Source organism: Chironomus tepperi, unplaced genomic scaffold, assembly GCF_022539635.2.
Source record: "Chironomus tepperi strain 1889 unplaced genomic scaffold, CSIRO-AGI_Ctep_v1 contig_73, whole genome shotgun sequence".
Classification (NCBI taxonomy): Eukaryota; Metazoa; Arthropoda; class Insecta; order Diptera; family Chironomidae; genus Chironomus; species Chironomus tepperi.
Window position 1 is genome coordinate 1,895,614 of NW_027226195.1, and position 24,384 is coordinate 1,919,997.

Here is a 24,384-nt window from a genome sequence, read left to right on the forward strand (position 1 = left end):
CCGTAAAAAAATATTAAAAGCAAGAAAATCTTTATGACACCATAAAAAAATTATTTTGAAGTTCAAAATCAAGTGGTTTTATTCACAGTTGCTTTGATCTTGAGTTCATATTTGATGTAAAGCAGTAAAATTATTTTTTATTTTGAATATCTTGTCAAGGATTTGAATTTTAAAAAATGTTTTAATGGGATTCATTGGTGTTCAGAAAGCACATGGGGTAGTAAAAATGAATAATGTGTCCCTTAGGTAGTTTAAATTTTGAGTGGGTTCGGATTTCACCGAGTTTGGCTCCAAAAAAGAGACATTTCGACCTAAGGACACATTTATCATTTTTTCTCCGTCATGTTGCCGTGTGAGTCGAAGAGTCTCGGTGGTGTAGTGATTTCGTTCTTTGCAATTTAATCATCGCACATCGACCCAGCTACCTATGGATTCTAGTCTCAGCATGGAAAATTTTTCAAATGTCCTTTTTCGAATTATATAGACTGCAAATACGGCTCACAGCCTCCATTTGTAGGGCTACATGTAGTAATGTTATCTGGGGAGTAGTTTGGATTCCAGAGTTAATTGAAGGTCTAGGTTTGAGTGCAGTGGTCAGACGAGCTCTCACTCGTTAAACTGTCATTAGCCCTAAGACACATTAAGCGAAGCTCTAGATCCTGAATAGCAGAGCTCGAAGACTATTCAAATCGAAGTTTTAATACAAAATCTGAGTCGAAGTTTAGGTCTACTGAATTGCTAAATTTTATCATAAATTCAACTCGTTTCTCAAGAAATAATATTTCCCAAAACATATTTTTACATAATTTATGAACTCAAGAAATATATCTGTTGTAAATATAAATGTCGCACACATCATTTTAAACAACTCATTTTTATAATTTAATACCTTTTTTTAATGTCATTTTTCTTATTTTTTATAATTTTTCTTCTTCTCTTTTTTCATTGGAAAATTGAAAAAAACCTAATGAAAATCATTTTCATCATCATAATTATAATCATCATCATCATCACCTTCATCAACTTTATATATGTTTTTATCTATTTCATGTTGTAAATAAATAATTCACGAATACACAAAAAATCATGTAAAAAAACACTCATAAATCGCATAATTAGCGGGATCCACTATTGCACAAGATCTCGAAACACTGGATCAGGTTAAACACAGTATTAATAAGAGCACACACGATCATGACACATCATCATCACATCTACAACCCACATTTGTAACACGAAAATGTAAAGAAACAGAATTTCAATGTATATCGGATGGTGCATGCATAGATGGTTATAAACTATGTAATGGGTATTATGACTGCACGGATAAATCTGATGAATCGGATGATTTATGTATTGATATTAATCAGTACACTGAATATGATGGTAAATTTTAAATTTTAAGTAATAATAATTAATTCATTCACAACATATTTATTGGTAATTACTAAGTTCATCATTAAGTAGCTATTTGGTGGTATTTTTATATATAAATATTTGTAATATTAAGCTTTAATGGTTTTGGCTCAATCAAAAAAATTCTTTTCTTTTCTGAAACAATTCTTTAAATTGTTAACTTTTATTCTTTAATTTTTTAAAAGTAATTGGCTAGGTGAACTCTTTCCTTTACTTTGGCAAAAAAAAACAAAAATATTTTCAAAATTCTTTCTTTTCAGGTTGAGGATTTTTTAAACTGGAAATTTTGTGAATGTTTTTGAAAATTGGCAATTTATAATTTAGTTCGAATTTTCTGAGATATGTGTAGTATTTTTGGGATTTGAGGATAGTGAAATTAAGCTTTTAAAAGCATCTTCTTATTACTAAACAGGGGATTATTAAGGAAGGCAGAGGTGGTTGATGAAGGAGGTCAAACACTCACCCCATTACTCCGTTTTTTTGGGATAAACTCTTCAAGTTGGTTGGGTTTTTCTAGACGGAAATTCAAAACACTTTCAATTTTTGCGTTTGATACAACAACATTTCAAACCACGCCCCTCTTACTTACTTACTTACTGCAACCGTGTTCCTATGTGCAGCTTGGGTTACAACAGAAGGCTTTCTGCTTCTGGACCTTTTTCGCCATATCTATTCCTTGTTATAATGGATAAAGTAATGCGCGAAGCCACGCGGAACAAGCCAAGAGGTTGGACACAGACCTGAGCGGCCCCTCATCCTCTCCCCCCCTTACCTATTGGGCTAAATCTATTTGATTAAGATCCTTTGGTGTCCAATGACAAATTTCTTCAAAATGCTTTTTTTTTGCAACTCGTTCTTTGAATATTAAGACTCAATATAGTCCAAAAAACCCTAATAGTGCCCAACTTAGAAGTGTCCCGATTTTTTTCTGAATACCCGATATTTTGATTAAAAATCAAGTCCAAGACTGATGTGACTTTAATTTCGACTAGAATTTGAATTAAATTCTGCTTAATTCCGACACCATATCAGATTCACATCGATTTATTGACAAATTTTGGACCTATTTATACTATTTGGGTCCTGCCATGTATTGTAAATTTAAAAGCAAAATTTCCAGTTGATTGTCCTCAAAAAAAATATTTTAAAAAATTAATGCACAAATGCTTTACAAATATTTATATTTTTCTGAATGTTATTGCACCATTATTTTCATATAGAGCCTAATGAATGTGCTGATAATGAATTCAAATGCGATGAAGATAAATGTGTAGCAAATGAATTTAAATGCGATAGTGTGCCAGATTGTAATGACGGAACCGATGAACTCGATTGTCCAACAGACAGACCAGGTATAAGCTATGTGTATTTTTATAGGCTGTATTTTATAGATTTTGCAAAAATTTAGTTCACATTGTAGTCCATACTAATCTCATTATAATTGAATTAAAAGACATATAATCCACAAAATATATTCAGTTACTAAAAGTACAAATTCATATTCATGTAGACGAAGATGTCGCACAATGTGAAGAAAATGAGTTCCAATGTTCCGATCTCAATTGTATTGACGAGCATGATCGTTGTAATGGTATTCAAGATTGTGCTGACAATTCTGATGAACACAATTGTGATCGATGTGGCGAGAAGGCATTCTTGTAAGTATTTTTTTAAATATTAAGCACATTAGCAAATTATTGGCATTTTTAAAAATTTTTCTTGCACATATTTCACTAAATTTTGAAACAAATTTCATCAAAACATAAAGCTGTCGAGTAAGTCGCGAATGTATACCTGACAATAAGCAATGCAACGGTGAAAAGGACTGCGAAGATGAAAGTGACGAGGAAGGTTGCGAAGGTCAGTTGAGATTTTTTATTTATTTCACACATTTTGCTATCCATATGCTGCTTCACATAAAGCTTTGAGCATTTAAACACCATTTTTTGCATTGCTTATAAGCATAAAATATGTTTGTATGTATAGATCCAACTGAAAGACCAACTGAAGTATGCTCAACTAACGAATTTAGTTGTGGCGATGGATCATGTATAAATAATGAATTTTTGTGTGATGGTCAAGTCGATTGCTATAATGGTGTTGATGAAGATATTGAAACATGTGATCAACAAAATCAACCTGATCAACCAGAACCACCAACTCCAACTGATGCTCGTAAGTATTTTGTGGATATTGCACAATTTTTTTATTCTTTGGGTGACTGAACGCACCTTATATATGAGATTATGTTAGATGCATGATTATGATAGATTAGAGTTCAGAAAGATCTTGATCAACAGGATGAAGCGTTAAGGTAGATTTCAATGCTCACCCTAACATGCAAAGTGCATGCTTACATGGTACATGGTACCTAAAAGCGGTGGCTTTGCCTGTTAGGGTCAATTATTCATTTTTGATTGAATTTTTTGATTTTAATTTCAATTTTTGAGTTTTAAATCCTCATGATTCCTTTTTATTCCTATTTGTTTTGAATTAATCATAAAACCTCGGTTTATTAAAATAATTATTGTGATATTTAACATTAATATTAAGGCAAATGCACAAATTAGTAATTAATAGCATCTGAAGTCAATATGAAGACTCAAATTTATGCCACAAATGTGCATTCGCCTAAGAAAGATTAAAATTTTATGTTATTTAACTATTATATGTTCAAATATATTTTTAACTTTAATTTATATATTATATTACGTTACGAATTTCAAATGTTCCAATTCCATAAATTTTAACTATGTTCATCCTAATTTATCAATTTTCTCCTATTTTCTGTCATCGATTTAGCTGAAATCTGTCAAGACGATGAATTCCAATGTGATGGACGTTGTATCGAGTCTGAGAGACGTTGTGATGGCAGACCTGACTGTTCAGATCGTAGCGATGAACAAAATTGCCCACCGGTTAGTTTATTATTGATGAATTTTGCTTAATTTCTAACGGAGTTCGATGTCGATTCAAGTCGGATTGCAGTCAAATTTGGATTAAGTTGACTTCAACTGCTTCGACTTCGAGCATAAATTTGGATTTTTAGGAATTTCTAATTATTTACCTTCCATGAAAATACTAATCGATGTTTAAAGAAAGAATTAGATCATTTCTTACAATTTTTCAATTTACCAGCTTAATAAATTTCTAAAGATCCTAATATCTTTCAATTTCAACAGCAACAATGCCCAGAAGACGCATGTAATGACGGCACATGTATTTATGCAAGCCAAAGATGTGATGGCACACCAGACTGCCGCGATGGTGAAGATGAAGACAGATGTCGTAAGTATTTTCAAATTTAGATATTATAATTGCTACATAAAATGAATCAAACAATGTTTTGACAATGAATGTTGCTGAGAATCCTTTGGAGAGGCACTTCTCTCTTTAACAGACAATCTATAACAGATAATGAGCATTCTCACCTAGATGAACGTGCTTATGAGTATACTCAATCAAAATAATTGAAGATTCTCAATTTTGTTTGCATTCTCATGTCCATGCTCCTTGTTTGTTCAAGATAATCAGTTATTTTCGAAGGATTTCAAGACATTCTATGTCAAAAATATTTTTAAACTCTAGTAATCCTCAAAAATTACTAAAGTTTACCTATTTAACATGATACAATCAAAATATAAAATATTTCAAATCCTCACTTTGTTCAGCACCAAACTTTGACTTTTTTTTACAACACACAAAATGTTTTTTGAATTTTTCACAATTTTTTGTTATTTTGCAACACAAAATCTCACTTTTTGCACATAAATTTTTCAAATTTTTTTCTCTCACCATCACTCAATACTATTTTTGGTAGATGAAAATGAAATTTTTAATGCATCAAAAATTTATTATGCCTTAAAAATTCCATTTAAGTCTAAAAATTGTTTAAATTAAAATGAATTGTCTTTTTACTTAATTTACTGTACGAATCCCTTTTTTGTTATTCATTCATCATATTATGATGGGAGATTCTCTTCAGATGCTTGCAATGAAACTGAATTCAGATGTTCTGATGGCTATTGTATCGACATGAATTTACGCTGTGACAGTTATTATGATTGTAAAGATTTTTCTGATGAACAAAATTGCTTCGGTTAATAATCTTATATCTTATTTAATGAGTTTAAAGTTTATTCAAGTTTAGTTAATTTCTGTTTATTGATTCTGTGTGTTTTACGGATGATAGTTTGTGATGTGTCAATGGACATGATGTTAGACGAATTTATGTCTGAATTTCGAATTGAATTTTCTTTTATTTTCAATTGATTTTCATTTAAGTTTTACGTTATTTTCTAGAATTCTGAATTTTTTTAGCTATATTCTTTGATTTCAAAGCTTTTTCATCATTTATGATTATTTTAATTGAATTTGGTTAATTTTAAATATTTTGATGTGTCGTCCCGAAAGGTACATGATGAAAAATATGCGAAAATGCGTTCAGGTCTATGATTCATGTGTCCAACTCCACACCAGAGTCATATAGACCTGAGTTCACATTTCTCATAATTTTTTCGCCGTGTGTACAGAGCTCGAAGTCAACTTAACCAGAATTCGAGTCGACTTTGAGATCTGCGCGTGCCTAAACGTTAAATTTCATGTTAAATCGTTAAAAAATGTCACAATTCTTACTGTTGCACTGTTAAACAATCCTTCTGTTCGTTGATTTGCATGACAGTTACTTGATAATTCCAACTCTGACTACTCCTTCTAATTTATTCTTCAATTTTCTCTTTCCATTTCTATTTTATCCCCCTCACATCCATTAGCATGCCGTGACAATGAATTCCGTTGTAATGATGGACAATGTATCCCACAAAGTGCAAGATGTAATCGTCAATATGAATGTCGTGACGGTTCCGATGAATCAGATTGTCCACGTTGTCGTCCAGGCGAATTCCAATGTGCAACTGGTGAATGTATCAGTGAAAGTAGAAAATGTGATCGTCGTACTGATTGTAGAGATGGAAGTGATGAAGCTAATTGCCGTAAGTAAAATTTATTAAGCTTGACTTTTTTGTAAAGTGAATGTTTTTTGGCAATGTCGTAAAAAATTCAAAATTTCGCACATGAAAAAAAAAAAATCATAATTGGCTGTATTTTTTGTTGTCTTGAAAAAAAAATCTATTCCTTGTTATTATTTTTTATTATCATTTCATTATCATTTATCATTATAAAAAAAAAAACTTATTTAAATCAGCACGTCCACCACCTCCACCACCAACAACGACTAGAACAACTCCATATTATTATTATACACCAACAACAACACGACCATATATTTATAATCCACCGACACCTCGACAGCACTGCGATCGCTATCGTGAATGGCAGTGCAGTAGTGGTGAATGCATTCGATTAGAAAGTCGTTGTGATTCACGTATTGATTGTGTTGATCGTTCTGATGAACGAAGTTGTCGTAAGTTTCATTTCTCTTTTTTTTATTTTTTTTTATTTATTTCTATTATCATAATTTTAGTTTCTTATCATAGAATCATGTACATTATATGTTTAGTTCTTTTATTGTTTATGTCATATGTAGTATGCTTTTATATGTTTACATACATTGTATTATTGTTATGATATGATTTGAGGGTGTGGTAATAGGCTGCAGTGATTAGGTGAAATGATTTGAATAGCACGAGTCAGATTAATTGACCTAGAATTCGGCTTCAGATCGGTGTGTTCCTGCAGAGCTGAGTGGACAAAAATACATTGAAATATAATATGATGGCAAGTTAATGTTCAATTGATGACTTGTTCTAACGTATTTTTGCTCAATTGGGAGAGCTCTGGCATAGTGATTTAGATCAAATCCAGCACCAAGTCAGACTCTATTTTGGCTTAGGACCGGATTTTTGATCTGACTAACCGACTTGTGCAATTCGGATAAAGGTCAGAGTTTTTTTTCCGAAAATCATACCAAAAATCCTGTCCAGGGCCAGCATAACTCTGACATCAGACCAGATTTCATGAAATCTGGATTAAGTCAAGAGTCATATCCGCCTGGAGCCAGGTTTCTGATTGATTCACCTACTTGTGTAATTCAAGTAAAAGAAAGGATTCATTTTTTCCAAAAAGCACATTGAAAATCCGGTCATAAGCCAGCGTAACTCTGGAACCTGATCAGATTCCATGATATCCGACCTAAGTGCAGATTCACGTCGACCTGGAGCCGGTTTTTAGATTGCTGAACCGATTTGTGTAATTTGAGAAAGGGTTAATTTTTCCGAAAGACACGTGGGGTATAAATGATATAACCCTGTCAATAGTCAGATTGAATGAAATTCAACCTCAGGCTACTGTCAAGTCAGTCTACAGTCAGATTTTCGGTCATTTCTACGAAGTGTGCCTTCCGAATTTGTTATAAATTTGAGAATATCTTTCAAAATACGCTTAAATATCGAAATTTAACATAAAAGCCTATTACCACACCCTGTCATTCTACATAGACTTTAAGTTCCATTATTTTATTTCAAAATTCTACAAAATTATTTCATTCAAAAAAATTATTTTTCTATCTCATCACTTTTAAACATCATAAAACAAACATGAATATTCATTTGACACATATGGGATTTATGAATATATATCAAAAAATATACACAAAAAAAACATAATATAAAATTAGATGAAGATGGCAGCGATTGCTCAAGAGATATGTTCCGATGTGAAAACGGTCCATGTATAATGAATTCATTAAGATGCGATGGGAGAGTTGATTGTCCCTATGACGATTCTGATGAATTAGATTGTCGTAAGTTTTTAAGGCTGATGACGTTTTGCGAAAGAGTTTGATTTTAAGCTCGCTGCTACTGCATTTAATACACAAACAGACATTAAACATTAAAAACTGCTATCGCTGCTACAACTTTTTAAGATGAAAAATAATTTGATTTTGGTTTAAATTACTGATTTTTAGTAATATCACTTTATAGTTTTGTACTACATTAGTTTATTAATACAATTAGAAGACCATGTTGACGCGTGATAACTTTATTAACATTTGTGAATTTAATACAGCTTTGAAATAATACATGAGAGCCTTATTATGTTTATATGGGCTCCAATGTATTAGAAATTAACTTCTAACCTACATTTTAAGTTGATTTTCAAGTTGAATAAGAGTTGGTGAGTCACAATTTGGAAGTAACTTCAAGAAGGCTACCCAACTCTTTCAATCAAAAAACTGCATTAATTATATTTTTCACATTGTTTACTAAAATAATTACTAATTTAATTAAAATATTAAACTATTATCGAGCTCGAGCAGCATTATGCAGTCTCTAAGGCAATGCTGCATTGCCTCGTTGACTGCATGAAGTGAAGAAGCCCTGACGATATCGTAACAGCTGATTTTGATGACAAAATGACCGCAACTTGTCACTCGAGAATGCTAATGATTTCTAAGCTTGAATATTATTTTTATGCACTCACCCTGGCACTTACTTTTAATAGAAGCTTTACTATTTCAAAAATCTTAATTATGCTATAGAAATTCACATCTAAATCTAAACAATTTGGTGGTTTGGTGATTTTTTTCTAGGAAATTTTAATAATTTTCAGAACAAATTCTAATCGATGCATTACTTTGTTTAATTTATCATCTCTACAGCACCAAGAGAACCAGCAAGACCCGATGAAGTCAGACTTAACTTGAGAACATACCCAACAGCACAAACAATTAAAGAAAGTAAGTATCGAACAATTGACACAAAATTTTTTAAAACTTCTCCTATTCTTCATGACTTAAGAGACAGTTCTTCCCTTGACAATCTTTATTGTCTTTACTGTCTCTGCTTTCGTTCTTCTGAAAACTGTTATAAAATGCACACATTTTTGAATATCTGAGCCAAAATTCGAAGTCGACTCGAAATTTAAATGGGAAAGAGTTGACTCGAGTCCATTTCCTATTAAAAATCCGAGTTGACTACGAGTTCTTACGTGTTAATTTTCAAAATTCTGTGCATTCTGCTATTCTCATCGAAATTTTTCAAACTTCAAAATATTGACAGCAGATGATTTAGTTTAAACTCCTATGAACTACTTCATCTCAACCTTAATTCTAATAAATCTAAAAATTGTGTTTGGTTTTTGAGTTTTTTTCTTTCTTTCTATTCTTTCCTAACTTATTTGTTATCTTTTCCTTCTTAACATCTAGTTTTAAATAATTATAATTGATTTTTAATTTGTCAATAACAGCAGAAGGATGAAAAAAACTAGTTATAGGTTCTTTTTATTAACAAAAGAAACTGCCATAAAAAATAAACCGCTTTAAATGTTTTTTACCTAAAATATTAATTATTGCTTTCATAATTCTCTGTCTTTCTCTTTTCCTACCAAAAAAACAAAAATCATTAATCGCAAATGACAAAAAAATTTAATAAAAAAATAAATAAATTAATAACAAAAAAAATGCTTCGCTTATGTAGGAATAATAAGAGAGGGTAAGTTTGAGTGAAAATGCTTTTAATTTAAAGAAATACTAAAAAAAATTGACTAAAACCGCTTGCGATTGCATGACAAAAGTTTATAACCCTTTAACATTAATTTCCTATTTCCCAACCCGCTAGTTACTACCCACGATAATCGATAAAACAATTTTTTATTTACTATTATTAACTATGAATCCAAAAAAATCAAAATCAACAAGTTGCATGAACATCCCCAATTAAATATGAATAAAAAAATTCTATTCAAGGGCAAATTGATGGCGCATCAGCTACAACTTTACATAGTACAATATCTAATGCAATTTTCATGTTTTATAGGCCGCGAAGTCGTTTTTCAATGTCGTGATGAGGGTCCTATTCGTGCACGTGTTCAATGGATTCGCAAAAATAATCGTCCATTGCCACCAGGCTCACGCGATCTTAACGGACGTCTCGAAATTCCAATGATTAAGGTTGAACACAGTGGTGAATATGTTTGTGAAGCTGTTGGATATCCAAAGAATACACCTGGCAGTACCGTTAGTGTTATGTTGGAGGTTGAGAGATGTAAGTTTGAATTTATGAATTTTTGTACATTTTTTGTGGGGGTAATGGTGTGGGGTTGTCTGAAATTTGGGTAGAAATCAGGTTTAAGTCGTTTAACGACACTCAGCCAAAGCCTATTCGATTATAAGCAATTTAAGGCAGAGTTGTCCAAACTGTATATCGCAATACCCTGCTGTGTGCTGATTCTGTCGCGATTTACGCTCAGTATCCTCATTCCTACCTCTAACCCTAAAGCAGAGCTCGAAATCGTCTAGTATTTCATGGATAAGTCGACTCAATTCCATATAAAATAAAGTCGACTTCGAGCTCTACCAGCAAATTCCATGTCGACAAAGTAGTATTTCAAGTCCATAAAAAAATGGAGTCGACTTCGAGCTCTGCCATCAAGATATCCCATGGCACAAAGAAGCTTGGACAGCACTGCTTTAAAGATAAATTATCAAAATAATCATTAAAATCCCTACATTAATTCCCAATTCTTTAATCATATTGCATCACATGGAATGCAGCGTGGTATCCTAAAAAGTATTTAACACGTAATCGTAAAATTAGATATGGCCTAGTGCCTCATATTGATAAAGAATTTTTTGGAACAGGTATAAAATAATTAAGTTATTGCTTTTTGTGACATTTTTTCTGACTTTTTCTTGATAATTTTGATTAAAACTTGTTCTGCATTCAAATGGAATTGATATTATTTACGGTAAATTTGATATAAAATTGACATCCGTTCCAATAACGGAGACATGCTTTGATTTTAGATTATTCCATCACTTTTCACTAACTTTTAATAAAATTTTCAGTCAATCGATCTGTCATTACTCCACCAGCCTGTGGTGCCAATCAAGCAACATGCATGAACGGTGACTGTATTGCAAGAAACAAGATCTGTGATGGTGTCTTCGATTGTACAGACGGATCAGATGAGAACGGATGCAGATCAGGACGTTGCGAACCAAATGAGTTCCAATGTAGCAACAGAAAGTGTGTCTTGAAGACATGGAGATGCGGTAAGCATTGAAATCGACATGCTCATCCTTACATTTATTTAATTTCCAATTAATCTCCCAAAAAGATGGTGAAAATGATTGCGGTGACAACTCCGATGAAGATAACTGCTTCCAACAAAGCACATCATCAGGTCCATGCCGTTATGATGAATACCAATGTGCCAATCGTCAATGTATTCCAAAATCATTCCAATGTGACAGTCAATCAGATTGTGGTGATAATTCAGATGAAATTGGATGTATGGCACCACAAGTTATTACACCACCACCACCAATGGTTCGCTTACAAGCTGGTCAAGTCTTTAATATTACATGTAGAGCAACTGGTAATCCAGTTCCATTGATTGTATGGCGTTTGAATTGGGGACATATTCCTGAAAAGTGTAGAACAACAAGTGTTGATGGATTCGGTACATTGACATGTGATGATATTCAGCCAATTGATTCCGGTGCATATTCATGTGAAATTATCAACAGCATGGGTACACACTTCGTATCACCCGATACAATTTTAGTTGTAAGTGGAACAAATGTCTGTCCTGTTGGATATTTCAATGGACAAGCTGTTAGAGAGACTGATTGTATCAATTGCTTCTGTTTCGGTGTCAGTACACAATGTAAGAGTGCTGATCTTTATACTTATGCATTAAATCCACCAGTTACATCACAAACTGTTGTTGGTGTTGATGGACCATGGAATGGTCTTACAGATATTACAATTTCTGAATATAATAGACATCAACTTACCTCAACACGTCATGGTGTTCAATTTAGAGCATCTGACATTCCAGCTGCCTCAAATCGCGTCTATCCATATCATTCACTTCCATCCGAATATCACGGTAATCAACTTAAGTCATATGGTGGTTTCTTACGATATGAAGTTGAATTCAGTGGACGTCAACAATCAAATGACATTCCTGATGTTATTGTACAAGGTAATGGATATACATTGACATACTCAGTTGCTGGACGTCTTAGTCCAAATTCTCGCAACAACATGACTGTACAATTCTCACCAAGAAACTGGTACAAAATTGATGGATCTTATGCTACACGTGAAGAAATCATGATGGTTCTTGCTAATGTTGAGAACATCCTCATCAAGCTTCAATACATTGACAGCGGTGAAAGAAATGTTGAATTATTGCATGTGTCACTTGACTCAGCAGCACTTCGTGACTTTGGATTAGGATCAGCTTCATTAGTTGAAGAATGTCGTTGCCCAACTGGATATACTGGCTTATCTTGTGAATCATGTGAGGTCGGTTATATTAGACAAGCATCTGGTCCATGGTTAGGCAGATGTGTACCTGATGTTGAACCATGCAAACCTGGAACTTATGGAGATCCAAGCAGAGGAATTCAATGCAAGGTAAGTGTCACAAATTGCATGACTTTTAAAGCAGCAATTTTATATTTTATGTCTCTTTCTAGCCATGTCCATGCCCAGTTCCCGGAAACTCACATGCTCGTACATGCTCACTTGAACGTAGTGGCGATGTTGTATGTCATTGCGAACGAGGTTATATTGGACAAAGATGTGAACAATGTGCACCAGGATATGTTGGAAATCCAATGTCACCATCAGGATGTCAACCAGCTCCACCACCGCCATCATACTGTGATCCAACTGGAACCGAAAGAGTTCTTTCAAACAGACGTTGTGAATGTAAACCAAATGTTGTTGGACCACGTTGTGATCAATGCTCAGAACAAACATTCTATCTTAATAGCAAATCAGGCTGTATTAATTGCTTCTGTATGGGAGTTACAGGACGTTGTACAAGCACATCATACTACCGTGACACAATTCGTGCCTCATTCGCAACACCATCAGTCAGTGAATTCTCACTTGTTTCTGGATATGAATTCCCAGTTCCAGTTTCACAACAATTGCAAGTTGAAAATCGTGAAATTGCTTACCGTGAATTTGCTTCCAATGATGAGACTTATTACTGGAGCTTACCACCATCTTTCTTGGGCAACATCATCACAGCCTATGGCGGTAATCTTTCATACACTGTTCGTTATGTATCACAACCATCAGGTGCTGCATCAAGAAGCAATTCACCAGATGTCGTCATTGTCAGTGGAAATGAAATCACATTGCATCACTACAGATCAGATACAATTCCACCATTCGGTACACAAACATTCACAGTTCCAATTTATGAGAGATCATGGCAACATTATGAAGAAGCAATTCCAGCAACACGTCAACATCTTTTAATGACATTGGCTAACGTAACTGCTGTTTATATTAAGGCCACATACACAACTGTTGCTGAAGAAGCTGCATTGTCACATGTTGCACTTGATGTTGCAAGAGAACAAGATTATGGATCACATCAACGTGCATGGGAAGTTGAACAATGTTCATGTCCACCAGGACATGAAGGTCTTTCATGTGAAGACTGCTCACCTGGATACTATAAGGGAGAACAAGGATTGTACCTTGGATTGTGCGAACCATGTGACTGTAATGGACATTCAGAAGAATGTGATTCAAAGACTGGAATTTGTAGAAACTGCCGTGACAATACCTATGGAGAAAATTGTGAAAGTTGCTTGCCTGGATTTGAAGGAAATGCTACATCAGGTGGATGTGTTCAAAGAGAGGATCTTCAAAAATGTCAAGACTGTAGCGTTGAAGGAACAACATCATGCGATCGCGTTTCCAGAAGATGTAACTGTAAACCAAATGTTGTTGGACAAAGATGTGATGTATGCCGTGACGGAACATTCGGATTATCTGAACATAATCCTTACGGATGTCGTGAATGTTTCTGTTCAGGAACAACAATGAGCTGCTCAGAAGGAATCTTCTATCGTGAACAAATTCCAATCTTTATCTTTGATGACACAAATCACTTTGAATTGACAGATCGTGAAGGAAATAATCCACTTCCAACAGATCAATTTGATAGAAATATTGAAGAAAATGAAATTAGCTTTGCATTTAATGACGATTCACACTCATACTACTGGAATCTCCCAGATCGTTTTACTGGAAATTTGATCATGTCATATGGCGGCAAATTGTCAATCACACAAAAAACTGACGGATCTGGACATTATGTAAATGATCAAGATGTTATTATCCGTGGTAATGGCATCACATTGACACACTCACGTCCAAATATTGAGGAAGAGACTTATGCTGTTACTTTAATTGAAAGTGAATTCCAAACAACAACACGTAGTGGACCAAGACCAGCTACACGTGCTGATCTTTTGACTGTCCTCTCAAATGTTGATAATATCTTAATCCGTGCATCAATTCGTTCATACACAAGTGAATCAAGAATTAGTGACATCATCCTCGATACAGCTGTAAGACAACCAACAGCATCAGGTCGTGTTATTGACGTTGAAGTCTGCAGATGTCCACCAGGATATCGTGGATCAAGTTGCGAACAATGCGATGCTAAATACTATCGCGATTCAAATGACAGATCAGCTGGATTATTAGGAACATGCAAGAGCTGTCCATGTGAAAATGCTGAATCATGTGAAATGGGACCAAATAGACGAGTCGTTTGTCACTGCATGGAAGGATGGACTGGTGAAACATGCCGTGAACGTCCTGGTGAGTAGAAATTTTAGTCTTGACAATTTTGCATGAAGATTTTTCACTAAAAATGAGATTTTTTCATCATTAATTCATCCAGATTTTATTTTTTTGATTTTCCAAATAATTCTTTTAAGTTTTGACTCGCACAAAACCACACAAAAATGAGTAGTCAAAGCAATAATCTAATAATAAATTTTTGCAAGTTGCACACGAGTGAAAAAAAAGTTTAAAAAGTTTGATTTTTAACAAAAATTTTTTGAAATTTTTTGTTTGTCCAATTTCACAATTTTTAATTGAAATTAAAAAATATGAAGAAATTAAGGAATATTCAGGTCCGGATTCCGCATGGATTAAAACCATTAGTTGCGCACCATACACAATCATTTTTAATGTTCAGACTGAAGCTAATGATGTTGAGTATAAGATCATCAATATGAATGGAAAAAACGTTGGCACTTTGAAAAAATTCCAAGGTTCATTTTGAGTTTTTCTTTTTTTTTCTTATTTTTTATAACCTTTTTAATTTTTATTATACTTCCTACCTATATTCAAAGAAGATTTTTTATATTATTGGGGTTATATTATTAATTAATTTTTTTCTATATATTTTTTAGAGTAAATTTTTTTGTTTTGCTTGAGATATGATACGTCCTTAAATCCTTCCTATTATTCAATTTAAGTTAGTGATTCCTTTTGTACACATATTTTAGTCTTACTGTCATATTTATTCGTTGGTCTTACATCCTCTTAAAAATAAATGATCCATGAGTTTCCATATATGTCAAATAAAACTGGCTCTGTTACTTGGATAACTTCTCATCGAATTACAAATATTCTATAAACACCTTAAAATTGTCCATAATAGGTTGATTTCACTTTACCTAGCCCCAATTGCCTTCAGATACGAGCGTTGATATGTAAATGTGCCTTTTTAAAATTCCTTTGTGATGCGATAATTAAAAGAAACGAATCTGTCCCTCCCATCTGTTTTCGGTCAAAATTATTCAATTTCCTAAGGTTTTCGAGACAAAAAAATCTAAAACTTATCAAAAAATTCAAACTTTGTCACTGCTCAGAATATGTCTCATGTTTGGATTTAATCTGGCTGACAGTCGACCTCAAGAAAGGCTAGTAATGTGGCATATGATCAATGTTCAGCCAATATGATACCCGCTTTGTGAATAAATCATGCTTTACATGATCCTGATTTTGCCCTGACGACAAAATCTTTCCATTTGTGCTTTTTGGAATAACATCCATTCTTGAATCCTCTCTGATCTACAAGAAGTGGTCAATTCTATTAATTTTGTGGACATAGACATAAATAACACTCATTTTTGAGAAATATCCTTAAAAAAGTTTTTTTTGACTTGAATTTCTAACTAAAACTCCTAATCAAACCGACACCTTATATCAAGATTCTCGGCCAATCACACGATCATCTGCACTGTGAGCTTTTTACGATAACTAGTGAGCATACTAATTGTTGCCGTAAAAAGCTCATTATGCATATGCTCGTATGTCACGATCCTCCTCTACATCACCAAAAAATCAACCCCTTCCCCATCTATCTCAAGCTTTTTGTAGTAACTTTTGTGTATCGTTTTTCAAATTATTATAAAATATATACCTAGTGTATTATTTTTTTACCCTATATATTATTCACCTTGTACTCGTAAAATACTCGTAATGTCTGTTTTTATCTTTCAACTACATTATAAATATATATAATATATAAACCAATTCCCTCGTATACTTTTCAATCAGTTTCGACATCAAACAATATAAATATAAAATATGTCTGGAAATGTTGGTATAAAAAAATTATTTTAGCATAGAAATATAAAAATGAAAGGAAATTGATTGTGATAGTGTAGTAAGTCGAATTATGTGCACAATTTTTATATGTAAAATTGTATATATATGCACAAAAATTATTATAAAATTGCACAAATTATTTATTTATGTAAAAAAATATAATTTACATAATTATTTATGCAGCACTTAGGGTCTTTTGCCAATAACACTCGTGTACTTCGTATGTACTAAAAAAATTCTGTATGTAATTTCTACCCTTAAATTCCGTAAAATATAAAATTATATAAAAAAATTATTGTTTATTTTGTGTGTAGCTATAAATATCCTTTATAAAATTACCCGTAGATATCATTTAATCAAAAATCATTTAATTTAAGCTTCTTTTCACTAACAAATTTTTTGGGTAAAGTTTACTTCAAATCTATATCTAAAATATTCTCAATTTAAATCATAACCTCAAAAATAATTCAAAATTCCTCAATAATCTAGGATTCCAACCAACAACAACAACATCAAGACCAGCACTCGCACCACCATCAATTGAGGTCATCATCACATCACCAAGAATAAAGATTGTTGAAATTGGTGAAATTGTTGAATTCAACTGTAATGCTCATCTCCTTGTTAATAACGTAAGTATTGCGACTTCCTTAATGTCTTGGTTCTCAAAAAGACCAAAATTCAATTGATCCACAGAAACCACTCAACATTCGTTGGTACAAATATGATGGAACACTCTCAGAACGTACAAGAATCGATCAAGGATCACTTTATATTCAAGATGCACAAGAAGATGATAGTGGTGTGTACATCTGTCAAGCTCAAGTTGGCCATGAAATTGTTCGTGACAATGTTACACTTACTGTTGGTGGTGAGTTCATTTTTATGTTCATTAAATGATTCATTAATTAAGAATTTGGTAGTCTTGGATGGCTGATATAAATCAAATGGTAATAAAAAGCAAAGTTTAAGACAGGATTGATGGATAAATTGCATATAGTCTTTAAAATTGCCAAAATTCCTGTTCAGAATGATGCAGCAAAGTTCATTTTTGATTGTAAAAGTTGGATGAAATGAAGGCACACTCACGTCTTAACGTCAATGCGACGTAAGGGCGTCCTGGTGACTAAGATCTCTCGAGACGTCTTAACGTCAAGTGTTGGTCTCTTAATCGTGCTGTCGACTAAATCATGCTGTTATGGATCGTTGGTACTGTTAAGCAAATAAGTGATTATATGCAAATATCCATCAATCCTAGCCTAAATTCTGCTATTTTATATCAGCTGCTAAGTTTATCGATCAATAGAACATTACATTTTTCTTGTGAAATTGTCCTTTGAAGTCTTTTGTCCTGTATAAATAAAGGAAATATTATGTGCTTTATACTAACGGGTCGTTGCCTTATGACGTCCTAAATTTTGAGTTCTGAAGCTCTTTGTCAGGTCTCTTAATCGTATGCAAAATCTGATTTGTCGACTTAAAGTTTATTGAACTTTTGACAAATTATCAAGTTTATGACTAGACATACAGTCTAGGAAGACCACTTTGAATATGAAATTCGAGTCGACTCCAAGCTCTGGTATGAAATACTAAGACTGAAGTCGAAGAAAGCTTCAGAATCAAAATTTACGTCAATTGTGATATCCAAACGACCCACAGGACTAGCTATCCCTAACAGGCAATGAGCATGCAAATAAGTGACTATATGCAAATATCTCTCAATTTTAGCGTAAATTATGCTATTTCATATCAGCTACTAAGGCTACTGATCAATAGAACATTACATTTTTCTTGTGAAATTGTCCTTTGAAGTCTTTTGTCCTGTATAAATAAAGGAAATATTATGTGCTTTATACTAACGGTTTTAATAGTTCATTGCTTTTTTACTTTTTGTTATGACGTCCTAAATTTTGAGTTCTGAATGTGCATACATATACTTAGAAATTAAAACTGGTGATTCGTTATAAATCATTATTCAATCTGATAAACAAAAATTGAAGATGAAAATTAAATTTTCCCGAGTTTTTCATTATAATTTGAGAAAAAATTATTCAAAACCTTACATTTTACAAGGTTTTCAATTTAACTTTTAAAAATTAAGGCGAAAAATCTCTTTTTGAAGGGTTTTTATCCAAACAGAGTAAAATCGATATCAAAAATAAAATTTCAATCGTTTTTCATCCTAATGAAAATCTTGCGAAAATCTTTGCAAAAAATCACATTTTTCCAAGTTTTTTTTTAAGATAATTCCTTGAAAATGACTTAAATCTTTCTGGATCTTGCATGACCTTACTGGATCATGTTATTTGATTGAGAAAGTAACTTTTACCTTACTGGATCTAGATTTTAGTTCGTGGAAGTGAATTTGACCTTATTGGATAATCCAGTAAGGTAAAAGTTACTTTCCCGATTAAATAACAAGATCCAGTAAGGTAAAATCACTTTCACGAACTAAAATCAAGATCCAGTAAAGTCTAAGTTGCTTTTACGATCAAATACCAAGATCCAGTAAGGTCAAAGTCACTTCCACGAACTAAAACCAAGATTCAGTAAGGTCAATGTCGCTTCCACAAATTAAAATCATCGTATACGTTTCACGCCAAGTAATCTTCCCCCTGATTGAAGTGATCATGCTCAGAACACATTTGATTATGTTCATTGATTACAATCAGTGAACATGGTCATATGACTTTGAAAAATTTCGAAAAGTTTTGGAAGTGATTATGCTCTGATTACGCTCACTAATTACAATCAGTGAACATGATCACATACCACGCTCATTGATTACAATCAGTGATTATGATAATTTGAAAATAATAATTTCCAGTAGTGATTATGATAAGGTCACATCTGATTGCACTCATTGATCACGATCAGTGAACATGCTCAGATATTTTTGGAGTGATCGTACTCAGATGACATCTGATTACGCTCAGTGATTATGTTCAGTGATTATGATACGGTGATGATAAAATTTTTTCAGAGCGATCACGATCAGATACGATAATGATTGCGATCACAAGCTGTGATCATGAAAAAACACTTTGTGATTGCAATCACATTACAATCACAAACTAGTGATCATGATCATTGCCTGTTAGGGTATGTTAATCCAAAAAAGTACTTATATCCGAAATATTCTCGGAAATGTTCTTTAATACCAGAATATGACAAACTTCATTGGCATTACTAAACAATTTCATTTTGTAAAACTCTTGTTCCTTATAAAATGTAATGTTCTTTATTATTATGCTGCTTACTTACTAAATGAAAGTTCAAACTAGGTCAAAAAACTAACAAATTTTAACATTTTTAACATTTACAAGCCTTCACAAAGGAGTTCATTGAAAAAATGACAATGAGTAAATTAAAATATTTTAAATTAATTAAATTCATAAATTATTTATATAGAAAATCCTTCAACAGAGGAATATCCAAGAGCTCCACAGGTTATCGTTGAGCCACGTGTCATCAATCAAGAAGAATTTACACCAGCTGAAATTCGTTGCTCAGTTTCTGGATATCCACAACCAAGAGTTGAATGGAGACGTCTTGATGGATATCTTTCAACTGACATTGTTCAACGTGAAGGATATTTGAGGTTCAATTCATTACGTAAATCAGATGAGGGTACATACCAATGTGTTGGACAAAATAATGTCGGCGAATCTGAAATTACAATTCCAATTTATGTCCGTGAACAAGCTGCACGTCCACCAGCAAGAGAAGAAGTCAATGTTGAGCCATCAGAATATACAGGCGAACCAGGGCGTGAAGTCAAGTTATACTGTAGTTCAAGTCCACGCGGAACCGTTTCATGGTCAAAGACAGGCTCAGTTCAACTTCCAAGAAATGTTTATGTTAGCGGAGAGGAATTGACAATTCAATACACAACAGTTGATGATTCAGGCAGATATATTTGCTCAGTTCGATTCCCTAACGGTGTTTCACGTCAATCATATGCTGATGTTTCAATTGTTCCAAGAAGAGATGAGTAAGTTGAATGTTAAATCCTTAAAATTGTCGTTGGAATTAGACTAGAGTTGGAACTACTTAATTTTCTTAATTTCAGAGTACAACCAAAGATCAAGCCACTCGAACAAAGATACACAGTCATCCAAGGAACAGATTTTGAAATTACTTGTGACACAACTGGAACTCCATACCCAACAGTCACATGGTCAATGGTGAGCTTCTCATTATTCTATTGATCTCTGCTTATTACCATTTAATTCACAGAGCGGAGGACATCTCGGATCAAATGCAAGACAAACTGGCAATGTATTGAGAATCTTGAACATCAATGTTGAGAACAGCGGTGTTTATGTCTGTTTGGCAACAAATAATGCTGGAAGTGATCAAGTTGCAACAGTTATCGATGTTGAACGTAAGTTGATAGTCTTACTTATTAGTGTAATTAAATGAATTGTGTCTGTGTCTGTTATGGTTATTAATAACTTCAAAATTATATCTTACAAGCTACGGATAAGTCAAAGGGTAAATTGATCTAGATGCTGCTTATTCATTTTTTTATGATTACTTAATGCTTATCCATAAAATTTGTAGAATTTGAAGCTAAAATTACAAAATTATTTTCAGGTCGTGAGCCACCAGTCATTGAGCTCTTCCCCAAGGAATCACAGAAACTTCGAGTTGGTGAATCAACACGTTTAAGCTGTAGAACACTTTCAGGATCACCACATCCAACAGTCACATGGGTACGTCGTGATGGACAAAGATTGTCATCAAGAATCACAGAAGACTATCCAGGCGTCATTACATTGAGAGATGCCAAGTTGGAAGATGCAGGAATTTACGAATGTCGTGCATCAAATATGGCCGGAGAGACTTCATTGTCCACAACATTGGAAGTCCAACAACAGCCATCAATTAAATTATATCCAGACATCCAAAGCTTTGACCTCACCGAAGGTGATGAATTGAAATTCAATTGTATTGCAACTGGTGTCCCAACACCAACAGTCACTATCAAGACACCAGATGGAACTCCACGTATGGAAGTAAGAACATCAGAGATCCATCGCGATCAAGGCGAAGCATCAGTATCACATTATAATATTCAACGTTCACAAGCTGGATTGTATGAATGTATCGCTGTTAATGATGCAGGACAGGATGTTAGATATATCCAAGTTAATGTTGCTGTTAAAAGAGGTGATGCCGGTATGATCAGTCTTTATTCTTTCTTTTGGATTTGGCAATTCTTCACTATATCAAAATTAGCTTTTTCTTTTTCATTTCACTATATTCTAAATGGCAAGGGATGGACATGAAGGGGTCGGTACCTAATAATTTATGAATCTTGATACTGGATTATTAGGGTCGTTGCCACAACCTTTCAATGTGGATCCTCGAAAGTGTCCATCTCTGGCTCAAAATTCTCTCTCATAAATTGACCTCAAGTCTTAACCAACAACCTCAATTCCTTTTTTTAGGTATTTATGATCAAGATGAAATAAATAACGAAATTCCAGATCACGAACGTTATCCTCAATTATCGACAGAGAGACCACGACCAACAATGAATTATCCACCAAGAGATCCAGTTGAAACACCAATTCAACCAACACAACCTGTCTCACAGCCACCATTTACAGTTCATATCGGTGAAAGAGCTGAATTTAATTGCCGAGAAGAAGGACGCAATGTAAGAACTGAATGGAGACGTGCTGATGGTGAAAGCTTGCCACATGGTGCTAGAATTTATGGCGGTCAATTGATTATTGAAAATGTTGGATATGATGCAACTGGCAAATATGAGTGCTTCATTTATGATAATTATCGTCGTCCAGTTACACTTTTATTGGCACAACTTGTTGTTGTTGGTGGACCACCAAAGATTGCTTTTAATCCACCAATGCCAATTACAGTTAGATCTGGTGATGATGTTATGATTTATTGTAATGCAACTGGTGATGGACCAATTAGAGTGTACTGGCATGGCGATGGTGGAGCTAGATTGTCACCGTAAGTATAAATGGAATTTTTGTGGGTTTAGGGATGGTTTTTAATTCCGGACTTTTTGGGCTTTTGGAGTCCGAACTCCAAAGTCCTGCCAACTCTGATTTAGAGTATCTTTTGAGTGTTAATTGATGGGTTGCTGCTCATTATTTGAGTGTTGCTTATCAATTCAGGATTGTTGTCTTCCCGGAAAGCATATGGCATAGAAAAAGCCGTAAATCCGACTGGCTGACTTGACTCTGTCTTGAAGCTGGATTTCATTGTATCTGGCCTGGGACCAGAGTCATGCTAGCATGTGTCGGACTTTTGGACACTTATACGTCGTATGCCTTCTGAGTTAACAATAGGTGACTCTACGAGAGATGTTAAGTACGGAACTGATTATTCCTTAATTATTTCGATAAATATGATCAGTTCTGCACCCTTGCTTTAAACAATCTCCAGGAAAACTCCAAACAAATCCAAGATATACATTTGATTTTGTAATTTTTTCAGATCCGTTCAAGTCAGTGGAAACTACTTAAGATTCAATAAGATTGCACCAGCTGATGAAGGCAGATATGTCTGTACTGCATCAAATGTTTATGGAAACACTACAAAGGTCGCCGAAGTTATTGTTGATCGTAAGTGATTGGGATGGACTGGAAGTTGGGATTTTTGATTGTTGGTGCTGCTTCTATAGTTTCTTGAGAGATTTGAAGGGTTCTTAAGTACTAGAGCTCCTAGCATTCAGTACTAAAGGTCTTATTTAATTGAGACAATTCAGGAGCGCAGTCTGAGATTTTTTGGGAAGGAGAAGTGTTATGATGTGCTGGATTTAGGGATTTTTTAGGGTTTATATTTCGATTCCATACAAAAAGGTAGTGGATACGCTCCTGAGTACACTTTGAACTCTGAGTAACAATAGAACTCAGCACCAACATTCATTAGTCCCTAACTGGAAGGTAATTTGAACAAATATATAACAAATTTGCCCAAAATTCCAGACAATTCACCACCAAACAATCCACAATACCCAGAAAATTATGGACGCACAAAGGAGGGCTATGAAGGAGATCAAGTGACATTGACATGTTCAGATGACGGTGCATTGCGTGGAAATATCAGAGTAAATTTCAATTGTTTTGATTTCTTTTTATAGCTTCTTAATTTTGATGTCAAAAATGAATATTTTGGTCCACAGTTGATCTGTTGTCCTTAAATTGATGCATAAATTCTAATAAAATTTCTTAATTAATTTCTCCATAAACAGTACGAATGGGAGAAAGAAGACGCTGAATTGCCACCACTTGCCGAAAATCGTGACAATATATTGATTCTCTACAACACCCGTTACGATGACGGTGGTCGTTACATCTGTAAGATCTACACAGAAGATGGTAGAGTGACACAAAACTACGTGGATCTTGTCATTAAGCGTGAGTATCGTCGTCGTCGTCAGAATCATAGTAATAATCATTCTCATAGGCGACGAAGAAGATATTAAAGAGATAAATAATTTTTTTTTAATTAACAAGACATAAACAAAAAAATAAAAAAATCTGAAATACTCTAAAAATTGATGAATTAAAAATAAAAA

The 24,384-nt window shown here is 33.7% G+C and overlaps 1 protein-coding gene across 28 annotated transcripts in view; it reads left to right on the top strand.

Annotated features, from left to right (window-relative positions):
* The window catches only part of trol (terribly reduced optic lobes), a 188,114-nt gene that overhangs the window by 146,507 nt on the left and 17,223 nt on the right, over nt 1-24,384 (top strand). For 10 of the 28 annotated variants that reach the window (XM_070653782.1, XM_070653788.1, XM_070653786.1 and 7 more), the window contains 26 exons: nt 1,120-1,386; nt 2,637-2,768; nt 2,927-3,074; nt 3,185-3,276; nt 3,403-3,591; nt 4,219-4,334; nt 4,599-4,704; nt 6,189-6,407; nt 6,620-6,838; nt 8,051-8,176; nt 9,035-9,112; nt 9,852-9,866; nt 10,191-10,418; nt 11,222-11,428; nt 11,494-12,803; nt 12,866-15,020; nt 17,313-17,455; nt 17,520-17,694; nt 20,235-20,817; nt 20,896-21,010; nt 21,063-21,210; nt 21,423-22,007; nt 22,280-22,811; nt 23,301-23,428; nt 23,792-23,913; nt 24,058-24,223. In XM_070653782.1, coding sequence (XP_070509883.1) covers nt 1,120-1,386; nt 2,637-2,768; nt 2,927-3,074; nt 3,185-3,276; nt 3,403-3,591; nt 4,219-4,334; nt 4,599-4,704; nt 6,189-6,407; nt 6,620-6,838; nt 8,051-8,176; nt 9,035-9,112; nt 9,852-9,866; nt 10,191-10,418; nt 11,222-11,428; nt 11,494-12,803; nt 12,866-15,020; nt 17,313-17,455; nt 17,520-17,694; nt 20,235-20,817; nt 20,896-21,010; nt 21,063-21,210; nt 21,423-22,007; nt 22,280-22,811; nt 23,301-23,428; nt 23,792-23,913; nt 24,058-24,223 — 8,304 coding nt within the window. The remainder of the gene's footprint in view (nt 1-1,119; nt 1,387-2,636; nt 2,769-2,926; nt 3,075-3,184; nt 3,277-3,402; nt 3,592-4,218; nt 4,335-4,598; nt 4,705-6,188; nt 6,408-6,619; nt 6,839-8,050; nt 8,177-9,034; nt 9,113-9,851; nt 9,867-10,190; nt 10,419-11,221; nt 11,429-11,493; nt 12,804-12,865; nt 15,021-17,312; nt 17,456-17,519; nt 17,695-20,234; nt 20,818-20,895; nt 21,011-21,062; nt 21,211-21,422; nt 22,008-22,279; nt 22,812-23,300; nt 23,429-23,791; nt 23,914-24,057; nt 24,224-24,384) is intronic. The other 18 variants (XM_070653798.1, XM_070653795.1, XM_070653800.1 and 15 more) reach the window with 14 other exon arrangements.